We start from the raw sequence: 24417 nt of genomic DNA, 5'->3' as shown, positions 1-24417 counted from the left end.
ATGAGCGCGAGTAGGCGCCGTGTGACTGTGTAAACACATTTAGTGATGCCTTGTGTTCAACTGGGGCGAGGAGGCGCCAAGCCATTGTTATATTCTAAATTAAACTAATTTTTTTGCGTTGTTAAATGTTCTGCCATGTGGAAGAAAGGATTCCTCATTATTTACTTAGTGACATCACCTTCGATTATCCTCCCCCCGATAGATTAGAGGGTGGGTAATATATATACCCTCTAAATCGGCTGTTATTTTATTCTTATATGTTTGCAAATTGTGCATTTTTTTTAAAGGGACTGAATTAAGCTGTTCCGGTTAAGGATTTAATGCCATGCATTTTTTTAAAGGGATTGAATTATGGTGTTCTTGTGGTCCGGTTAAGGGTTTAATGCCTTTAGTTAATCTCCAGCAGTGCTGGCCTTCTAACCAAAATCTTATTTTACTTCAGCAAAATCAAAAATTTCTTCACTTAGCAAATGAGACTTTCCATCTCCATAAAAAAAACTCTCTACACTAACTAGTTAATGACTCAAATTTTCACCCGTTTTCCTCACCCAAGAAACATTTTCTCATTCCATTTTCCCTTCCTATACGGTACAACTTGCATTCTTTCCCCTTTTAATTACAGAAAGTCTTAGGTAACTATAAAGTAACTTGTTCAAAATTTTTGTTTTATTGATCTGCAACTGGGCAACAATAATGCTGAATCATTAAAAGGGCTTCTATTAAAATTATATTTATGCAAATCAACGTTGTTTTTCTTACTCCATATTTAGGCGACTGAAAGTGCTGTATGTGTAACTTCTGCTTCCTTATTATCAACAGTACCTTGATCCTAAAATTAACATTTTTCTAGCCTCTTTTTTTTTTTTTTTTTTTTTTTTTTGTTCCCTGTAATGTTTAAATAAATGAAGTTATACAAAGAAAAGAAAAGTTGCAGAAGTCAAAATAAGGTTTGAAATATATAAAGCTTTATTTTGTTCATGAAAGTGCAATTATACAGAACAGGCATGCAACTTTTAATTACATGCATGACATCAAAGCAGGAATATTTACAAATGAATCTACAAAGTAAGTAGGTACAATTCCAACACTAATAAACCATAATTCCAAAAAGTGCCAGATTCAAACAAGTAATGTACATCATTAAATTATTATTTCAAACATCAACAGACAAAACACTCTCTTTTTAAATTACAGTAGTGGGGGGGATCTGTACAAGATTTAGTGTAGTTGTGAAAGTACATTCTCAGTAATAAATAAGTACATTTTAAAGCACAATATTGAAAGTGTATAGCACATATTTTGTTTTCATATAACTTTTCTTTTTTATAACCATCATGGGCAACAAACAGCATTTCACATTAAAATTTAAGATATTTACAAAAGAGAATGCTTTTACTTGCAATATGCCATACTTTCAAAACATAAATTTATGACATGACCAAAGAGGATTTGCGTTTTCACACCGGCTTATAAGAAGTAACATTTGCTTTTATTATCAAAATGTCTTCTACAGAAATGATGAGACCTGCTGCTGTTACATTTATTTCATAAAAAGATGAACAGGGAATCTCATCAAGAATAAGAATTTTAATAAATATATATATATAGAAATATTTACAAGATTAACACAGCTCTAATACCATATACAGATGTAGATGGAAACCCAGAAAAAATCACAGTGTTAAGTGCTAAATAAAGAATATACACAAATATTTAAAATACAGTACCTATACAAGAGGTATTTATTGTGCTTATAAAAAAAGAATAAATAAATGTTTGTTTCTTCTAGTTTATTTAAACAAAGAAAAAACAGTTACATGTTTTTGAATGTAAGCAACTATGTTGTGATATTAAATGAAACTGCACAGAATCAGCTTGTACTGCTGTGAAAAACATTTTGTTTCCACCAGTTTTAGATTTCAATCACCATTACCTGAAATAATTTCCTTCTAACACACATTTAACATCTACAATACTTAAAGTAGAGTATGTTATTTTTCACATTCCAAGCACATACATTTCAAACTTTATACAAAAGCTTAAATGTTTCAACTATTAAAAAACTATCCTTAAATCTAAGAACCACACAGATATTCTGTATAAAGTGACAAAAACATCAAAGTTGAGCATTCTTAAAGGAAAAATGAAAGATTTTCCTATGAGGAATATTTCTTGACATGACAAATGTTCTAATGACAATCTTCAGAAGTTTAAACATCTTGCTGCATTATGAAAGATTACTTTCTACTCATACTGCAATGCTATCAATAAACTTAAACCTTTTAGCATAAAAATTTGAACAATGAATGTATCTAAACCCTTTTTTAAATCTCATAAAAAGAGTAAGACAATTTAATTAACTTAATATTTATATTTTCTGCAATAAGAATAGCTAAAAATAAAACAGAGGTTTCAGAAGCAAATACTCATAATAAATAATACATGTTTATAACACATTATAAATTCATTAACCAAGTACTAACAAAATTACACTATTTAAACAATAACAATAAATTATGTTCAACAAATTCTCATTGCTCTAAGATTTAAAAACCTGAGAAAGATTGCTACTTGTAAACAACTTTAATATTGACAAGAGAAAATATTTTGCTCTCCAAAACAACAAAATATTTTTCACTACATTAATATTTTTGCATTAGTTCAACTATATACTTTTTCTAAAATATATAGCTCAAATCACACAAAACTTAGAAGACGAAATTCTTCATTTTATTTATTATGACAACTTTTGCTGAAAATTATCTACAAAATATAACATTTTTCCCAACATATTTTTAAAAATTATTTTGCTTGGTTAATGCATAGTATTTTTGCTTTTCCTTCTGTATTAAAATAACTTTCGCCTAGTGCAGACAAAGTTGAATCTTTTCAAAGAATGACTATAAAAGTGTTGCAAACGATTAATTCAAATAATTTCTACAAATATATAAAAAGATATTCAAACTATTGTGAAGAAATAAGAAATGACAGATTCTTACCATGCAATTCTGATAACAGAATAGATTTTTGCCATGCAAAAAACATATTATTTATTTAGGATATAATAAATTGTGATAATACATAAATGAAAGTAACATCTAAGAAATCTAGGCAAATAAACTAAAACATAACTAGACAAATTGATATGGAATCGCATTTTTCAAGAAAGAATTTTACAACACAAGAAGGCAAAATTCTGATTCCCATAAAGAAATACAGTAAAAATGTTTGCTGTCATTGATACATCAAACTTTTATTTTACTTTAAAGGCAAATATTCATGACACTTGCAAGCTTTATGGGCAATAAATGATTAATCGTCATGTCATCAACCCAAAGCCAAGTAACAAGAACTGTGAAAAAAAAATTTTTTTTTGGGGGGGGGGGATTAAAAAAACAAAAAGTTCAAATTTATCATGTGAGAATAAAGATGTTGCATTCTTCCAAAAAGGTGTGATTTACTTTCCACCAAAATTTTTAAAAACAGACATAAAATGAAGTTATATATCATCATGGAAGTCATATGGCAATGTGAAAACTGCAAGAAGGGGAAAAAAAAAAAAAACACCTCCACATTGGCACTGCTTCGAAACTCATATTCCTGACAGGAGTAATCTGCTACTGCCAATTTATGGTCACCTAAAATCTAAATTAAAACTGTGATTTATTTTTTTAAAACAAAAGTAAATTAACTTCTTTATTGTTTGTTAAACATTACTGTTAACATTCAAAAAGTGCCCCCTTCCGATATAGCATATTTACTTAAATTAGACAAAGTCTACTTATATTTAATTTTGCACTAATAAACAAGGTTTACATTTATTCAAACACAACGAACCTTCTTCAAAACAACCATCACTCACTTTTCTAAATGATTCTGGTCTTCTAAAAAAGTACTCATGGTGATAGAACCTGAAATTGAACCTTATTTGATCTTCTAGAGGACCTTCATCTAACAACACAGAACTATGTTACCTAATTTTTAAAAAATAACTGATGATTTTGGGGGCTCCTTGTGATAGCAATTTACATGAATTTGTAAATCTAACTCAGGATGCTGATTTCATAAAAGATGATAACAAGTAGTGTTAACTATTAATTTGCATACTGAATTTATCCTATTCACAACTCTCAGAATCTGCTAAAGAAAAATTCTGAAGTGGATGGGTGGTACTTTGATTTATAAATATTATCTTACCAAAAATATTAATTAATTTTTTAAAAAATTAATAGGAAAAATATGGAAAACTTTATTTTACATTTAATTTTCTGAAATATTGTATGCATAGCTGTCATCTTAAAATCTGAAAAAGAGGGATACTCTTGAGCAAAAAATGGAAGTTTCTAGGAGGTTTTCAAGCTGCATAGTGACATCATTTCAAAAGAACTTCAAACTGACTTGAATTTATTTTATGATGCATGATTCAGGTTACTGAATTATTTATCATATGATTATAATGTTAAACGTATCAATATTTAACACCAATTTACTTTTGCAATTTTCTTACACTTTTTATGCCAAGAAAATCCTGAGAAGCAAAGGAGAGCTTTTTATCATAGAGAATAAAAATAATTAATAATTTATATACTACTATGTGTATAAACTTATTAAGATACTATTCACAGATGTAAAACAATGTTAAATACAAATATTAACTGATTAAACATTGTTTGAATCTTTATAAATGTTTCTATGAATGTCTACCATAGATTAACCCTTTGCGGCACAATGTGTGGTCTGGTGACACCTAAAATTTCCTTCTGTACGCAAAGAAAAATTGAATGAAAAAGGATTTATAGGTTACTCTGAACCTTCTTTATTTATAGTATATGGCAACTCAACACAAACCAGTCCATATATTTTAGCCAGGTTTAGTTTTTTAAGACCTTCATTTTTCAAAGAAATCTTCCAGATTTTTTTAGGGTATAAAAGGAATTGTTTGGAAAGAAATCTCTATGTTATTTTTTGGCTGTATGCTAATCTCCTTATTCTATATTAGTTTTAAATTTTTAACTTGAAGCTCTATTCAATCGGTGTGCCTACTCTGGGGGTAATTCTGTGGGTGTGCCCAGAATGGGCACACCCACAGAATTAAACGATTAGTGCTATCTTCGCAAAATTTTACTTGTGTGCTGCTTTAGGCCTAATTAGACTGCCAACCTTTTTTTTTTTTAATTATCAAAACTCCAACTTTAAAAGGTAGCATGCTGGAAAGGGTTAAGACAATTTAAATTAAATAAAATTTAATAAGAAAAATTATGCTGAAAATTTCATATCGGGAAAAGTCGGGATGGGACTTTCACAATTTAAATTTAATCTATTCTTGGGCATAATTTTTCTTAGCACAAGCTAAAAATCAATAACTAGGAAATCTGGTAATATACCAGAAGTCGTGATGATAAACTAGGGGAGTTGGCAGCTATGTGCAAGTGGAAAATAGCAAGCAAGAAAAAATCCTTACATCATTAATTTTGTTTACTAATTTCAGTGAAAATTACATCTTGATAAAATATTTATTTAGCTTTTAATTAATGTATCGAACACTTTGAACTTCATAAAATAAATCAATGATCATTAATTACATGCCACACTTTTCTGAAGGATAACCAACTTCTTTCTTGCTAGATAACCAGCAAATTCTTTAGTAACTTTTAATCATATTTTTAAAATTAATATATTTTACATCTTGTTTTAAAGTTATCTTAACACAGAATTATTAAAAACTTATTGATCTCGAGCTAATTATTTTTAATATATGCTAATAAAAATACAAAATCTGCATGTACATATGTGACACAACCAAAATGCCTAATAACTTTAACAACTGCACATTTAAACAAAACATAAATTTATCAATATTTTTATAACAAGAATAAATACTATTTTCTTCACTTTTATAAGATCATACAGAATTCATATATGCTACAGTCTTCCTCCTTTCTTCAACTCTCTCCATTTCATCCCTTCTCTAGTGCATGAGTGGTATCCTTTACTGGACAAGCAGCAGAGAGAATAATTTCTAATGACTACATTGATGTCAAAAATAGATATGATATGCCTTGATTCAACTTGAATATCAATTTATCAATTATCAACATTGCAAACAGGAAATGAGAAAACTAATAATTAAGGAATTTTGATGATATATTTAAATTGGTTATATGATAATGACCAAATTAAGTCTATATGACAAACTAAATCACACTGAAATGGGTAAAAATATTTCCATGAACAGTTTTGTTGCTGTAGTAAGAACTGATACCCATACATGAATATGGATGATTGGGTAAATACTGATCATCTATGTATTATACCAATATATACTTATAATGAAGCAGAGGTCAAAGGAGGTTCTTTAACGAGATACCCACTATATAAGCATATGCCAGTTGTAAAATAATGAGCCTCTAAAATATCCAGTGCCATAATAAAATACAATACAGCCTATGCAATTACTTATTTCTATTTTATTTGCAATAAATTTCAGTAATATAATTAAATGGACTTTTATACTAACTCATACATTTATAACTAGTTATTGAGCAATTTTTAACTACACTAATCTAAAAATGAAACTGCACCCTACACTTTTTGAGAGGGGAAGGTAAATCTAGGCAAAAACTGATATGTTAAAATGAGTAATTTTTGTTGAAAATAGGACTCATTTAGTAAATAGGATGCATTTAGTAAAACATAACAATGTTTAACAATTACCTGAGCATGTAAAGCTTATATAATTATTAAACACTGCTACTGTATACCTCTAGATGCAAAAATCAAAGATATAATTTTAAATAACTAAAACTGTGCAGCCATCAGGGTTGTGGACTCAGAATGTAGTCAGAATTGGATTGGAGAGTCATGGAGTCAGAATTGGAGTTCAGCAGATTTCTGCGTAAAAGGAGTCGGAGCTGGAGTCACTAAAAAACATGTCGACTCCGACTCCAGTTTACGTTGGAGAGTTTGAATTTGAAATGAAATTAAAGTGAATTGAAAAAAAAAAAAAAAAAAAAAAAAAAACTGAGTTATTAATTTTATTTATGGACTACATACATTAATAAACAGTTATTTTCTATTTTGACATATTAATAAATAAATATAAGGGAGGAGAATGGATGACATAGTTGCCATTATTAATTAAACTGCTTCATTTAGTTACAATCTAGGTAAGCAGCAAGAACTCCCAAAATTGATGAAATTTTAGAAATATGATTGCTCTTGCAAGACACCTCTTTTAGAACTTTTTCTAAAAGAAGGTTTTTAAAAACCCTCAGGGTTATGTTTCTGAAAATTTTAGCCTGAAAAGTTAAAAGAAATAGCCCTAAGAGCTCTTCCTCCTACTCAAGTCAGTGTAGAAAAACTCTTCTCAGCTCTGAAGTTCATCAAATTGGATCTATGGTCTTTATCAAAGGAGATCTTGCCGAACTATAAAAGATTTGCTATGCCATCATTTTTTTTTTTTTTCCTGTAGCATCTATTACTTTTTTTATATTAAAAAATAAGCTGTAATCCATGTGTATATGTTTACATACATATGAGGGAGTCGAAGTGAGAGTCTTTTAAAATTCCAGGAGTCGGAATCAGAGTCGGAGTCGGTCATTTTCCCTACCGACTCCACAGCCCTGGCAGCCATTACGAAAAATGTAAATCTAAAGCAGAACATTTCATTCTGGTGTTATTCACCATTTTTATCAAAAAAATACTTTAATATCAAATCTGAATACCATATTTTCTCATGTATTTCCCCCTTTTTTTACTAATTTTATCATTTGAAAATGGAGAGAAAAAATTTTAATATATGAATATATGAATTTCCAAAAGATGTGGTTATAACAGAGCAAATTAAAAGTAGTCGGCAATTAACACAATACAGTCAAAAGTCGTTAATTCGGACACCCATAATTCGGAATGATCTATAATCCGGACCTCAAAACTAAAAACTTTCTGCGCATGCGCCGCGTTGACACATGCGCATAGGCGTTTACGCGTGCGCGTAAGACCTTTTACGACTGCGCATATGAGTGTGTGCAAGTGCAGAATACGTTTTCGAGTGCGCGTTTTATGTATAATGGACGTATAAGCTAAAATTATCTAATTATCTATTTCAATTAATGTTGATGATTGCGTTGTTCCTTAATTTTCGAATTGGATCCGGCTTATTATTTTTTGCAGACTGTAAGAGCAATTTTATAAAAGTAAGCTTAAACTTTCGATTATATCAAATAGAATTTCCGATATATATTTGTTAATATGTAAAGGATCTAAAGCGAAAGTATGTTTTGAAATCCGAAATCTGTTTATCAATTTCACGCTGCTCGGCGGGCGCGTAATGAATTGGAAGTTGATCTGTCAGCACTATCCTTATCTTCAGCGCAGATGTTTTTATTTTATTTGGCTTATAATTCCTTACCAAATGTAGTATTTCATCTCGATATGCTCCGTCTTTGATATGATTTAAAACAAGTTCCTCGTCATTATAATTCGCTTCCGATAGCGAAGAAAGTGACACAGAGGTTATTGAAAACGAAAAAATTTCGATTGACAAATTAGTCGGTGTTCTAGACACAGCAATTATAGGACTTGAACAGCGGAACTTTGTAACTGAACAAGAAATTATGTCTGTTTATAGAATTAAAGAGAAAGTATTATCACATAAAACGAAGCAACTTAAACAACTTACATTGAAAGAAATGTTTAATAAAGTAAACAAATAAATATTAAGCTTTTTCATTTTGCAAATTTTGATACCCTTTAAATCATAATTGTTCTTTATTTCATAAATTACGGTTTCATATTTTTAATTTTAGAATTTCTGCATGCCATCTTACGAGATTTAAACTGATGATCTATAATCCCGAAAAATCGATAATCCGGAATCGCCGAAGTCCCGACGAGTCCGGATTAACGACTTTTGACTGTATTATTTCTTCAACCCTCAAATCATCCATAAATAATTAGAGAAGGTAAATGTGTAGCTGACTCAGCAAAACTGCAAACCGAATGTTAGTTTGCAATTTTGTTTTGCTTTGCTGCGATTGGGCATTTCTTGTACGAAGCTGGCATAAAGTTAGAAGAGAAAAGTTTGGCACGAATTTCGCAGGTAATTGCATTGTCTTTAATAATTTGCATTGTCTTTGTGAATAAAATGAAGACATTTGCCACATGGAGGAATCCATTTTAAAATGTAGGGAAATTCATTCTATGAACACACTGAAGAGGAAAATTACACAAATATTTTTTAAATTCTTCAGTATCTGGCACTAAAAAACTAGGGGAAGGGGGAATATGTGAGGAAAGAGGATAAACAACTAATGTTATACTAATAAAAGTGAAATATACTCAGAGCTTTGAATAAATAAATGCTAAGCAAGGGATTAAATGACTCATTTCCACACTTCAGTTTCTTTTAAAATATGAAATCCTTAATGCCATCATATCTCAAATAGGGTTCAATTTAGGCTGTGCAGAAGCTATAATAATAGAAATGCAGTTCTTTACTACACTATATGACAAGTAAGAATGAGTTTGATAAAATTTTATATATATGTAAAAAAGAAGGATATTCTTCACAAACGCATGTAAAGATAAAATAGTTACCTTTTGCAGTTTAACAAAATACAGTCAAAAGTCGTTAATTCGGACACCCATAATCCGGACCTCAAAGCTAAAAACTTTCTGCGCATGCGCCGCGTTGACACATGCGCATAGGTGTTTACGCGTGCGCGTAAAGGCGCATATGCGTGTGCGCAAGTGCAGAATACGTTTTTGCGTGCGCGTTTAACGTATAACGGACGGTATAAGCTAAAATTATACAATTATCTATTTCAGTTAATGTTGATGCTTGCGTTATTGCTTAATCTTCGAATTGGATGCAGCTTACTATTTTTTGCAGACTGTAAGAGCAATTTTATAAAAGTAAACTTGAACTTTCGATTATGTCAATTTCCGATTCTGGAGCTCCCAAAGGATCTGCAAAACGAAAGTATGTCTCGATGTTCGTCAAACAAAAAGTGGAATTGCTGCAAAAAATGGATAAAGACACGAAGAAGGTGACAGAGAGGTTAGTGAAAACGAAAAAATTTCGATTGACAAGTTAGTCGGTATTCTCGTCACAGCAATTATGGGACTTGAACAGCGGAGCTTTTTAACTGAACAAGAAATTATGTCTGTTTATAGAATTAAAGAGAAAGTATTATCACATAAAACGAAACAACTTACATTGAAAGAAATGTTTAATAAAGTAAACAAATAAATATTAAGCTTCTTTTTTTGTAAATTTTGATACCCTTTAGATCATAATTGTTCTTTATTTCCTAAAATACGGTTTCATATTTTTAATTTTAGAATTTGTGCATGCCATCTTACGATATTTAAACTGATGATCTATAATCCGGAATCGCCGAAGTCCGACGAGTCCGGATTAACGACTTTTGACTGTACAACATAAAAAATATTTCACAGTTACATTTAATGCTTATGAAATCGGGAATGGATTTTTCGATATTTTCCCAAAATAAATACTGACAAGCAACAATTTTATATAAATGTAAAATAACAACATACAGTTTTTTACTGCAGTAAGTAAATAATATTTGAAAATAATAATAATCCATATTGCAATTACATTTATATAAAGCTCTCCCAAAATTGAATACCCTGGATACAAATCTTAAATAACATATAAACACTGTTTAAAATGTGCTTTGGAAGAAGAGACAGTATGGTTTTAAAAGAGAAAAATTGTGAACCTTGCATTCAGACCAAATTCTCAATCCATATTCAGTGAATATATTAAACTAAGTTATTACTGAGTACAGCATTGGGTAGCATATAACCATTCTGTATCTTGCCAGGCACATAGGAAAAAAAAATCATTCTTATGATTGGATATAGCTTAGAATATCATTCCTCTATGCTTGAGAATACCTTCATATCATTTGTTTACATTTTGATGGCACATCAAAAAGACTATTATTGTTGACAAAGTGTGTTCTATTTGTATTGTCATAAGATTACATCTCTTGGAACACTCTTGTGTGATGAATTTAACATAAAACATGCAGTGTCTTTGTACAAATATATTATTTTTAATGCAGTATGATGTATTTGTGTTATGAGATTACATTTCTTGTAGCAATGCTGTAAGGTAAATTTAATATAAATGATGCATCTTTTTTTAAGAAATTAATTATAACTTCTTCTAGTACACTAATTCCATAAATGTAAATTAATGTTGGGTGCAAAGGTTCCCAATAGAATTCTTGAGGAATAGAAACATTTCATATTAAGGGTATCTGTCATCTGTATTATTTCATTATTTTATGTTCATTATATATCTATTCTCTGCAGATGCAAAACTTTGAAAGCAAAAAAACAAATAAGTTTTCACAAATAGCAGAAAGGAGGCAGCTAATATAAAACAAACTAAATTCATGATATTTGTAGTCAGTCTGAAAAAGTAAAATTCTGTTTTAAAGGTAGACTTCTGTAGATTTGGGAAGGAGAAATAGAGATGCGTATACCCGAATTGTTTAGTATATTGCCGATTTTTTAATGTGTAACATTTTGTATCTTGTACAAAAAAAAAAAAAAAAAAAAATGTTTATCAGAGAGGAATGTTTCTTTTCTTATACACATGTATTACATTGTTCAAAATGTATTGTTAATGAACTCTAAATGCACTTTTTTCTTTCACTGAAGATATCATAACACTAGAAATATGAAAGAATACTCAACTGTGAATAAATTTTAAGATGTTTTAATGTTTGCAGACTTAGATTTGAGAATCTATACTTGAGAAAATTTGTTCAAATGAACAAATATGCATAAAGGCAGGCACTCATGCATATATATGTAAAGATAAATGAGAAGTTTTGTATAGAATATATTAGCTTTTGGAAAATTAAAATACGTTTTCAATACATAGTAAAAAATCATCTCTGATTAATAATTGCTCACCTAAGACACCTGGACACTGCTAGTGTTCAGGTGTCTTATCCACTGAATGTTATGTTATGGATTTGTTTCTTGTCAAATTGTTTGATCCTTTTCCTACACGTAATTTGAATGTGGCTTAATTTCCATAGAAAGTTCTACATGAAAGCTTTCCTCCAGGGTTTTTCTGCAATTAATGAGCAAAAAGCTATTCTGTCATTGCCTGTATATTAAATTTGGTGCTACTTTGGTAGACGGTTGCACGGACTTTGGCGATTTTTCTTTTGGCGAGTAATACAACTTATGGTAAACCCATTGCTGGATAAGTTATTTATGGTAACCGGTACTTTGTTGTCATTTTATTAAAAAAATAATGCGTTTTATTATGCATAACTTCCATGTTTTAAATATTATTTATGGCTTCTAAATATTAAAAATCAATTTAATTTCACATTTTTATTTGAAATGAAAATTTTGTTGTTTATAATATTTTATATAATTTTATGTTGTGGATGATGTAATCAATGACATCACCTTACTTAAAAAAGTAATTGGTTTTATTAATATTTATAAATTTACTCTAATGTTTTAAACATTATTTATGGCTGTTAAATATTAAAATAGAATTTAATTTTGCATTTGTTTTAAAAATGATTTTATTATGAATGATTATTTAAATAATTTTAATTCTATGCGTGACGTAATCAGTTCTGTGATTGGTTACTGAATATTTTGTGCATTACCGCGCCATTTTAAAATTTTATTATTCATCTCTTCGAATTCCTGAGATTTCAAATGGAATGGATATCTCCGTTTCGAAGAACAATGTTGTTATTGGTAATTACCAAGAATTATTGGTATTGGAATAAAAAAGTTGCCCTTTGAGACCTTATTTTGGCCAACCTGTCTTTCCTAATCAAAGATTTATTTTAAAATTGTTAATAGAGTCAGAGGAAATTTCGCTAATTGCTTCTTCAATGAAGTGCGAGATATGTGGATAACAGATGAAGATGGTTAAAAGAGCCGATTCAATTATGATTTCGATTTTTTTGTGGTACTTATCAATACTCAAAAAAATGTAAGTACATATTTTTTTTTATTTTATAATTGTATAGTTCAATTTTTGTTAAAAAATTAATACACTATTTTCAAAAATTGCTGAGATAATTATTGTCACATATGTTTTAATGTTAATTATATTTTATATAACGTATTTTAAAGTATTTGAATTTAATAATATTCTAATTCTTTTAAATGTTGGTAGGATGGTTTTTAATTCGATATTCAATTTCAGTAATATTTTAATCTAATTAAACGTTGGCACAATGTTTTTATAACGGTGTTTTTATTCTCTTTTTTGCGATATGAAAGTAATAATAGCCTTACTTTAGTATTTTATACTCATAGTAAATGTATTTATTTACACTTGCCTGCCGTCTTAAAAAACGACATTTTCAACAAAAAATTAATCCATTACTTTTAACGATATTTTTTTTTTTTTTTTTTTTTTTTTTTTTTTTTTTTTTTTTTTAAGTTTCGAATACTTTACTATGCGTAAAAACAGCGTTTTTCAAGATGGCTGACGATTGTAAAAATCCCGCCAACAATTGCGCCAACGTAAATCGCCAAAAATCCGTGCAACCGTCTACCAAAGTAGCACCTTAAATTTTTCTTTTCTATGTAAATTTTTCGAAAACTGTAAAATATGTTCAACAGTTCCTTTCTCCTGTTAATTTGTAGTGACTCAATACATAATATAGATTATGTTTCTGGAACTAGCATATTTTTTAATATTATTCTATCAGCTTACATTAATCCTCCCTCTCATTATAATGTATTACTGTACTGAAGAATTATGGTAAAAAACTGTGGTACACCAGGGCTGTGCCAGTTTCTGATGAAACACATCCTGGTTTCAACATGTAAAACTGATATTTTTGGAAAATTTTGGAGTGTATCCACTACAATACCCACCCCACACAAGCATATAAATCTAGGTGTTTGAGTACACATGGTATAGTTAACCTCATCACAGTATATATTGTATATTTTTAGGCATCATAAGGTATCCACTGGCTATAAAAATGAAAATATAGGCTATATAATTTTTTTTCTTTTTTCATTGAATTTTATTTTTTATAAAATGTTCCTCTTTAATATTTATGAGTAGAAAAGTACCTATGATACATGAAGATGATTTGAGATTAGGGTTATTAGTTAAGTCACAAATGAGTTGTCAATTTTTCATTGGGTAGGGAAATGGATAATCAGAAAGTAATAAAAATATATACAGTACAAAGTCCGAAATTTGGACATACAATATTCGGAATGATTTAAAATCTGGACCTCAAACCCAAAACTTTTTTTTGGGGGTATGTTTAACGCATGCACATTCGATTTTTCCTTCCATAATAAAACACGTGGAGATTTTCACTTAAAAATTCCGATTCTTAATTTCACTTAGGCACTAAATAAAATACCTTGTTATGGAAAACAATCATGTTTTGGATCATATAATCATGGAAAATTAATCATGTAAGCATAAATTTATGAGATTACTAATTTGGCTTTGTAGTTGAGTGTCTGCTTGGCATACATCTCAAGCCTAAACATTTACCTATTTTATATCCCTGATGCTGACCTGGCAAGTCATTATTTATTATATTTTGCTTTCATCACCGCATGTTTATCAATACATGACAGCTTCAGTAATAACTCATGCAGTAATGTCTAAACTCTTTTTTTTTACATTAATAATTGAATAACAAGAGTATGGCAACTTTTTATGCTCACATTATGCTTGGTGATGATTACAGATTTTTAAATGCTCTAAGAAATGTTGACGAGGAAAAATTCAACGTAAATTTCTTTTCATATGCTAAAAATAGATTTTGTTAATGAAACTCACAGGCCAAAAGATTACATTTAGTGCTATTTTAATTAAGAATAACTGATATGTTATTCACCATAAACCCAGAAGTGGCGGCAGAATATGTCGTACACCGGACGGCAGAATTTAGGGAAGACAAAATTTTTGGAATTTGGAGAAGCACCGAGCAGCAAAATTAAGGGATGAGAAGCTTTCTATAATGCAAACTTTTCGTAATTGAAAAACATGCATAATCTCAAGCATTTAAAGGAGTAACGACTTTCCCATATATCATGCAAATTAAACTGTATGGATTACACAAGCGTTAATATATGACTGGTTTGAAAATTATTATATACCCGAGGGAAGATTAAAAAATAGTCCTGATTGTATAGACAACTGTTTGGCTCATACTTCATTTAAAGTTTTAGCGAAAGATAATGTATCTGCATTATTCTTCCCTCCAAAATTGTACATCTGTCATTCAGCCTATGGATATCGGAATAGTGCAAGCGCTGAAATGCAAATATAAATTAGTATTTTTAAAATCCATCTTAAATTTCTTGAAAAAGGGCAAGACTATTTTCAAGAATATTTTAAATATTTTAGCATAAAATATGCTGTGTGGAGCATCAGAAGATCGTGGAAGAATGTGTCTCCAGATACATTAAAAAGTGCTTGGCATAATTAATTTATGGCCAGCTACCATATTTCATGGTGAGGATGATGAAGATGAAAGCCGCGAATTTGAAGGTTTTTGGATATCGCAAACTAAAGGTGAATTTTCCAGTTAATGGATTTTGTAAAGAAAATGAAGATGATATAACAGAAGTTTTTCATTGCGATGACAACACCCCAATCATCAATCAATTAACGGACAGCGAAATCTGTAGTATGGTTCTAGATCCAGAAAATATGACTACCAATAGTGAAGAAAGTGACAGAGAGGTTATTGAAAATGAAAAAGCTTCGATTGACAAGTTAGTCAGTATTCTCGACACAGCAATTACAGTACTTGAAGAGTGGAACTTGTAACTGAACAAGAAATTATGTCTGTTTATAGAATTAAAGAGAAAGTATTAGCACAAAAATGAAACAACTTAAACAACTTACATTGAAAGAAATGTTTAATAAAATAAACAAATAAATATTAGGCTTTTTTTTTTTTTGTTGTTGTTGTTGTTTTTGTTTTTGTAAATTTTGATACCCTTTAGATCATAATTGCTCTTTATTTCATAAATTACGATTTCATCTTTATAATTATATAATTTCTGCATGCCATCTTACCAGATTTAAATTGATGATCTAATATCCGGAAAAATCCCAAATCCGGAATCGCTGAAGTCCCGAAGAGTCCGAATTATGAACTTTGTACTGTACTTAATAGTATATTGTATTTACCTATGAAATCAAAGCATATGTTAAGGTCTATAGTTTCTGTTTAAGAAGATGCAAGATTCACAAACAAGCTATTTACATCACCTAAGCATTTTTTTAAGATTGCTTCTATTATGGGTGATTTTATTAAATTTTTAACTCCATGAAACCAGAAGGTCATCTGTATGTAATATTTTTCATCTGGCATTATTATCTAAAGAAAAGAAATGAACATTTTCAATCATCAACGTCATTCAGTGAAACAAAACCACAGAAATCTTGTCTAAACATCATTATGCCAAAGTGTTCCTAAGCATATTGGGAAAGATGTCATCGGAAACTACATCCAACAAAAAGGGATGGGTTTTTCCCTATGCAAGCTGTGCAATATAGAATGCTTATATACAAATGGGTAAATGTTTAATATGGAGAGCAACTTCTTTTATTCAAATAACATGTAGATTTCAACATGATTCTTTTTCACTCACCAACAATAAGCCAGGTGACTTAGGAGATGAGGGAAAAGCTCTAAATCCCCCATATAGTATTCATTTGCCTACTCAAGTGATGTAAGGAAACATTAAAAAGAAGTATTTTAAAATTAATATCATGTATCATTATATAAAGTTAGATGTATTTTATTTATTTATTTATTTTATTCTTTTTTTGGGGGGGGTTACTTTTAAAGTTACCAGCTGTTAAATCTGCTAATTTAAAATTGTAAATTTTGCAAAAATTTAGAGACTATTCTTGAAAATGTAATAAATATACATAACCTTAAATTTCGAATTATATATTTATCAGAAATTGCTTGAAAAATCCTTTTGCTATACAAGAAGTAAAGATTAAAAAATTGCAGATTAAAAACAGTTAATCATGTTACTAGCTCAGATTATGTAAAAACATTAAAATTCAAATACTTTATAACAACAACCAAAATTCATATAATAAAAAGCATAATTTTTCTCTACATTTGTCTAGTAAAATAACTAAAGCAGGATGAAAATACAGCAGATTAAATTAAAATAAATAATAAAATATATTTAGAATTGATTTAATCTAGTTATAATTTGGTGACATGTTCTATGATGCATAGCTTTCCCACACTTAAATATTTATCTTTTTATGAATTAACACTTTGAGTGCTAAATCACCTAGCTATGGGCTACATACAGATTAAAAAAAAAAAAAAAAAAAAAATCAATTGCAATAAAATTTAAACAATAAAAATTAATCCCTTTTCTTAATTCCCATCAACAGTTTGGAGAGATTTGCAATAAAATCCATCCAAGATAAAGCAATGTTGTTGCCAATGGATGTATAAGATCTTTTATTAATTTTGATATTACAAAAGTCCATTGCTTAACCTGATCATTTAAAAGTCATTTTATCTGGACTTCTCAACAATATTTTGCAACAACTGTTATTTTACTATTACAACAACATTTACGATCATAATTAAAATAGGTTTCTGGCACCTTATAATCAGGGTCATCATTATGCATTTTGCCCCTCAGTGAAAGTCCTAAATTTCCCTGCTTGAATTCTTAAAATCTAAAAATTTTGCTGCCCCCCCCCAAATTCTGTTACCCAGTGCCTTTCATAAATCCTAAAATTTTATTATCCATAAATTTTGCTTCCCAGTGCAGCTGCACAAATTGCATGGCTCTGGTGCTAGCTGTGGCAAAACAGATCACTAGTAAAACTTATTTAATTATTTTATATATATATTTTAAATTTGCTTTTTACGAATAACGAATATTTGTTAAATTCAAATATATATATGGAAAAATACGTAAATGCATGCAAAATATATGTAATATACATACAACATGCCCTTATCTAGCCTTGTTTTCATAATCATTAATCACTGATATGTATTTCCAGTTAAAAAAATATTTTTAAGTGAATCAAAAATTCCTGGTCTCATAGTTTTAAGTTTTAAAAAATTCATTTTGTATGTTACTTTTTACACATTTCTCCAGTCCATTTATATTTAGGAAAATTTTGTATTCATTATAAAACATAATGTATATATATATGACTCTGGTACAACAAAAGTTAACTGAGATTTTTGATATTTCAACATTATATTTAGGAGCCATACACAAATTGAAGAACAAACTCTTTGTATTTGTACATAACTAAAAATAAAATATTATTTACAAAAAGGCTCCTGATACTAAGTAATTACGTGATGAGCATTTCTATGCAGATTATATTGCAAAAAATATTGGATCAATACAAATTTTTAAAAATGCAGATCTTATTCACAGAATCTCAAACAATTTTTGTTTTAGAGAACAATTAGGAGGCTTCAGTTATTAGCACATAGCCAACTTGTAATATTATTTGCAAAAATTTAAAATATATATATATATATATTTGTACTTTAATGTATTTTTTATGATCACCAGATTATCATTCTAAAGTAATAAACCTTCATGAAACTATTAATAACATATTTTTAGATTCTGAAAACTTATAAATTACTGTGTGTGAATGTGGAAATTCTTTTGGCAAACCAAATATCACAAAATTATAAATAAAAACACTAGTAATTACAAAAGAATATGATAGAATTTCACTTAAGGGGACAAAATCTACCTCAAATTATTTTAATTTATTTATTAACTGACCCTTCAATGCAAATTCAAAACGATGTTAAATATAGCAAATTTTGAACAAATTGAAATAAAATATCTTTGTCAATTTTGTCATATGAGAGTCACATTTTTCATGTTTAATTTTTTATAATGAGTATGAAATTTTACTATATATAAATATAAAGACAGGAGAAAAGTATATATCATTTTACTCAAACAGTAAAATATTTTTAAATTTTGTTATATTTCTCTGTTTACAACCACTTTACATTTAAAAAAGAAATGCAGAAACATACTGGAGATTTAAAAGCTGAAATTCTTTTTTAAGTGGAGTTTTACTTTTATGTCACAGCAAAGACTTCGTTTAATGAGATGGTAACAATAGATATTACTTTCATTTAAAAACAGAAGCAATATAATTGTATTCTTAAAAAAAAAAAAAAGAAAGAAAGAAAGAAAGAATTATGATTAAAGCTATTGGATTGCAAGGTATATTACCTTCCTTTCTTTAAAAAATTCCATTATATATATATATATATTAAAATAACATTTATCAGACATAATGGGAAATATATAATCTTTTTATTGATTTCCCAGTCTCTAACTAATCTAAGGAAATGCCTATATTTCTTATCACATTACTTCTCTTCACCCCTCTCCAATTGTACATCAATTGGCAACAATTACAGTGTTTCTCAGTTGGCAAAAGAAATATTTAAAGAGAATTATATAATTTCAATAGCAAACATGGTCTTTTGGTACACTTTGATTTTAATACATATTTTTAAAAACACATGTTTAGGCTGTATTCTATTGGAACTTCATTAATAATGAAAAGAAAATGTGTTTCATTTTCAAAGCGTTAAAGCAATTTACAACTCCTTAAAAAAAAAAAAAAAAAAAAAAAAGTACATGAATACTGTTTATGAAAGATGAAAATATACATAAAATGCTAAATAAAACAGTATGTTGTACAGCAATAAAACTTCATAAAAACTGCGTCCATTTAATGATTATTAAAAAAAAATTACCACTGAAGACAATAAAAACATGTTTTCTATAAATGAAGGCAATGGAAATGAATTATTTCACAATCAGAAATTTTTACTTAAAGTATTGATTATGAAAATGCATAACAGTTTTAAAAATATTCTAATCATTATTACTAAAAGCAACTGCCTTCCTTTTCTTCCTTTATGTAAGAACCCACTAAAATTTTATAGAGACCAACAGTGTAAAACATAATTAAATAATTCAATGTCTATTTATATTTAGAAAGCCCTAAAATTATGGACATGCATACCACTTCACCACAAATGGAAAATGTAACATGAAAATCATTCTAAACCAACCTATAACTACAAGACTCCAATACAGAAACAGGATTTACAAGTTTTGTACATGAAACACAGCTACAGCTGTAAACAAGGTTCATTCCCCTCCAAAAAAAGTTTCATTTTTGAGTAACTGATCCACGAACAACACCAGCTTGCTCATTCATTGTGACAAGTGAAGAAGGTGTTAGGGAGGACATATTACCTGTTGGTACAACACTAGGCATGCTTACAACTACAACAGGTTTGACAATAGGCTGACTTGAAGAGCCAACAGAGACTTGTTGTAAAAATTGTTGCTGAATTATTGGAATTGGGTTAATCTGATTCACAGATTTCAAAACAGGAGAAGCAAGAACTTTTCCCAGAGACTGCTGGTGCACGGCTCCAGTATGTGATACCACCGAAACAGACCCCACCAGTGGAGTTACAGCAGATACATGGCTACCTGGAGTTACAATTTGTCCCACAGGAGCAGTTATAGGGGACTGTGAGACAACATGGGCAACATGAGCCACTCCAGCAATATGCGGTAAAGATCTTACAGGATTTGACGTAATTGGTTTTAGACTTGATGTAACTCCATGGTGAGCACCATTATTTATTTGGGAACCTGAAAAGTATAATAATGCACACATTACTTATCAAATTTCACAAATTCACATAATAAAATTATGATTTAAATTTATCCACATAAGACATTCACTTTAACTCATCTGTGGTGCCTCTTTATATATCTGTGGTGGTTACATATCTCTTTATTTATCTGTTGTGCCTCAAAATATGTGATACATACGTGCATGACTTAAGATTATGCATGCACTTATCACATATGTGTTTGAGTACATGCAAATTTATAAGGATATAAATACTAACTACACAGACTTTTTTTCACAAAATACTTATTATTATTTATGACCAGAACAATACCTATCAGCTGTAAAGGCTAATTTACAAAGTTGCAAATACGTTGTTAATTTCTCTTAGGTCTGCAGATAATCAGAGAGTACTAGTATTAAATTATCTAATTTTTTTATAATTTCATTGCACATTAATATTCTGACTTATTAGTTTTGTTCAATAATACATCAACTTTTCTATAATCAAACACAATACATTAAGAAATAGGCACAATTTCTTTATCGCAAGAAAAATTATCAATGAAAGTAAAAGCTATGCCAATTATTTTTATACTGGCCAAATGAAGATTATTCCATATTCATTTCAAACATCATGCAACTGATGAGCTGAATTGAACCAAACTGAAGAGCTATAAAAACACAAAGAATTCTTATAGGGTTCTCACTAAAATTTAATTTCCTTGGTTTTCCAAGGCCAAATGTTATGATTTCATTATCAAGTGTGATTAATTAAAAATTTTTGATTGTTTACTTCAAAATTTCATACAACAACTAAGAATATTATCAAAATTAATCTTTCCTTTATTCTAAAAATATTAAGATATATAGTAAATGTTACCATAAAAGATTGAAATAAGAGAATATCAATATTTTCAAGTGATTCTCAGCACATTCCAAATAACTTGGTGAAAGACCAATTATTTGGTTATATTCTCACCAGTATTCTAACACTATAATTTCTTTATGTTTTCATTTATAAGATTATACTCATATATGGATATTACAGCACAAAGTCTGAGATCCAGACTTCTCCGAATTTTAACAATTCTGGATTTGGGATATTTCTGCATATTAGATCAGTTTAACACTAAAATTATGGGAATGGTCATTTCAACCCTATCTCCATTTTAATTGAACATAACCTTTTTTACCTCTTTATTTATAACTTAGAGTAGAAATAGATATTTTGTGACTTTTCCTAAAATCTTACGAGTATTACATCATACTTTTTTTGTTCATTTTAAGTAATTATTCTCAATAATATTATTGCTTATACCTAGAATTATGGCTTTTGGTAATTTTGATTGTATCCAGAAAATTATACATTTCAACATTTTTATGACTTTTTAAACTAGTTCTGGTTTGCTGACAGACAAACAAGTATATTTTGGTAAGGAAGATTGCATAGTGTGTGGGGAGGTGAGGAGGGGGAAAAAAACATCTGTTTGGAATTTTTGCATGCCACATATCTGCACATTTTGCTTATATTAAAAAGTTTATTTTTCAGTAGGCACAAATGTACTTTACTTCATTTGGATAGTTTTGTTCTGACTTGTTTATCATGTTGCGTAGAAGAGTTAGTAGAAAATATCTAAAAGGGAAGCGATGCTGAAAGTCTTTTTGATGATAATTCTGCTTCAGAAACTTAGCCTGATGAAGAATTTCATTCTGAAACTGCATCTAGTTTATCCGACGAGGACTGGATTGCTCCCACTGAAAAATGCGAATCCGATTTGTCTGATAACCTGTTCATGAAACAGAAAAGGAAAATAATAATTTAAATTAAGATACCAAAGACTACAAACTGATCCATTTGCCCTTGTTTCGGATATCTGGAATGCTTTTATAGAAAACTGCTTGAAATGATATAAACCGAGCAAAAATATAACAGTAACAGTGGATGAAAGATTATTTCCCATGAACACAACGCTGATTTATTCAGTATATGCCTAAAAACGTCAGACAAATTCAGCATTAAATTTTCACTTGCTATTGATCTGCAGTCAAAATATTACTGAACGGATTTCTCTATTTCAGAAAAGATAAAACAAGAAGAGCTGGAGAAACAGGTAGAAGAACATGGAGCTTTTCGCTTGATGAACAGCTGAAATTAGTAAAAGAAATAAGGAATACAGGGATGAGCTGCGTTGACTCAAGAAATCATTCAAAAAGAGAAGTATCTTATTATATTCAACCAAATATGGAATTGATATTTTGGAGCCGATGGCCACAAAATACTCCGTGAAGCCTTCAGCTGTTGGCCAGTTCAAGACTTTTTTTTAACATCATTGATTTGGTAGTGATAAATGCATGGATAATTTACAAGGAAACAACCGAATATAAGAATATCAGGAATTGTGATTTTATTTTGAATATGGCTGAAGATTTTCGAAAGATTTACCTTTCATCCCAAATTCACAAACTTCCTGTATCTAATGAAAAGAGAATGCGTACTTGCATCAACCCTTCCCATAAGCGTAAACAATGCCACATAAATGCATGCAAAAGCAACAAAACTTTGAATACTGTAAAAAATGTATTTGTGGAACCTGTATAGGTAACATTAAAAAATAAGTAATCTGTATGCACTTGAAAACCGAGTAATGTAAGTACTAATATGTGTAATTTTTAATATATTTATTTCATTTTGAAAACTTTTATGAGGCGATTTATTAAACGATAAGAAGTTTTAAAATGCCTAGACTTCTTTTGGCCCTTTGTTATATTAAATTATCCTTCAATTAATATATTTACTCACTTTGCTTTATTTTGCTCTTTGTTACATTAAATTATCTTTGGCTGCACATACGAGGCGTATTTGAAAACTAAGTATTGTTTTGAAAAAAAAAGTAAAACAATTTTTTTGAATCCAATTTTATTTTTACATGAAAATACACGTCTTAAACTATTTTTCAACATAGTTTCTGCCAATGATCAAACACTTGTCATAGCGGGTGACCAGTTTTTGTATACCATCGTCAAAGAAACTTCCCGCCAGTTTCGATAACCACGACTCCACAGCATTTTTCATGTCATCGTCAGATCCAAAGTGCTTGCCACCAAGCTCGCACTTCATGTGCAGGAACAAGTGATAGTCGGACGGTGTCAAGTCCGGGCTGTATGGCGGGTGATCAAACTGCTCCCAATGAAACTGTCGAATTAACGATTGAGTGACACCAGCAGTATGGGGCCGAGCATTGTCATGGAGCAACACAATTCCTTTACTGAGCATTCCTCTTCATTTGTTTTGAATGGCACGCCTTAGTTTTGTTAAAGTCTCACAATATCGTGCCTCATTAATGGTTTCACCTCTGGGAAGAAATTCTGTAAGCAAAACGCCTTTCCTATCCCAGAAGACAGTGCACATGATTTTTTGTGATCACATTATCACTTTGAACTTTTGTTTTTTCGGAGAATGAGTGTGTCTCCACTCCATCGATTGTTGTTTCGATTCTGGTGTGAAATGAGACACCCAAGTTTCATCTCCTGTCACAATTTGGTTTAAAAAGTTTTCTTCCTCATCACTGTACCGCGTGAGAAATGTCAGGGCACTACCAAGTCGCTTTGTTTTGTGAACATCAGTGAGCATTTTTGGAACCCATCGGTAACACAGTTTGCGATAATTCAAGCGGTCAGACACAATTTCGAACAAAACA

General features: G+C 29.6%; 1 protein-coding gene across 2 annotated transcripts in view; it reads right to left on the bottom strand.

Annotated features, from left to right (window-relative positions):
* Positions 1 to 943: 943 nt before the first annotated feature.
* LOC118199660 (uncharacterized) overlaps positions 944 to 24417 on the bottom strand; it is a 102405-nt gene continuing 78931 nt past the window's right edge. For both annotated transcript variants that reach the window (XM_085819327.1, XM_085819328.1), the window contains exon 9: positions 944 to 20733. In XM_085819327.1, the coding sequence (XP_085675453.1) occupies positions 20240 to 20733 (494 nt within the window). In that variant the 3' untranslated portion in view covers positions 944 to 20239. The remainder of the gene's footprint in view (positions 20734 to 24417) is intronic.

The sequence above is a fragment of the Stegodyphus dumicola genome, chromosome 6 (assembly GCF_044657685.1).
Source record: "Stegodyphus dumicola isolate Sdum_Otavi_A_Nest chromosome 6, ASM4465768v1".
Classification (NCBI taxonomy): domain Eukaryota; kingdom Metazoa; phylum Arthropoda; class Arachnida; order Araneae; family Eresidae; genus Stegodyphus; species Stegodyphus dumicola.
The sequence above is the reverse complement of the archived record's forward strand: the minus strand, read 5'-3'. Positions and strand labels throughout refer to the sequence as shown.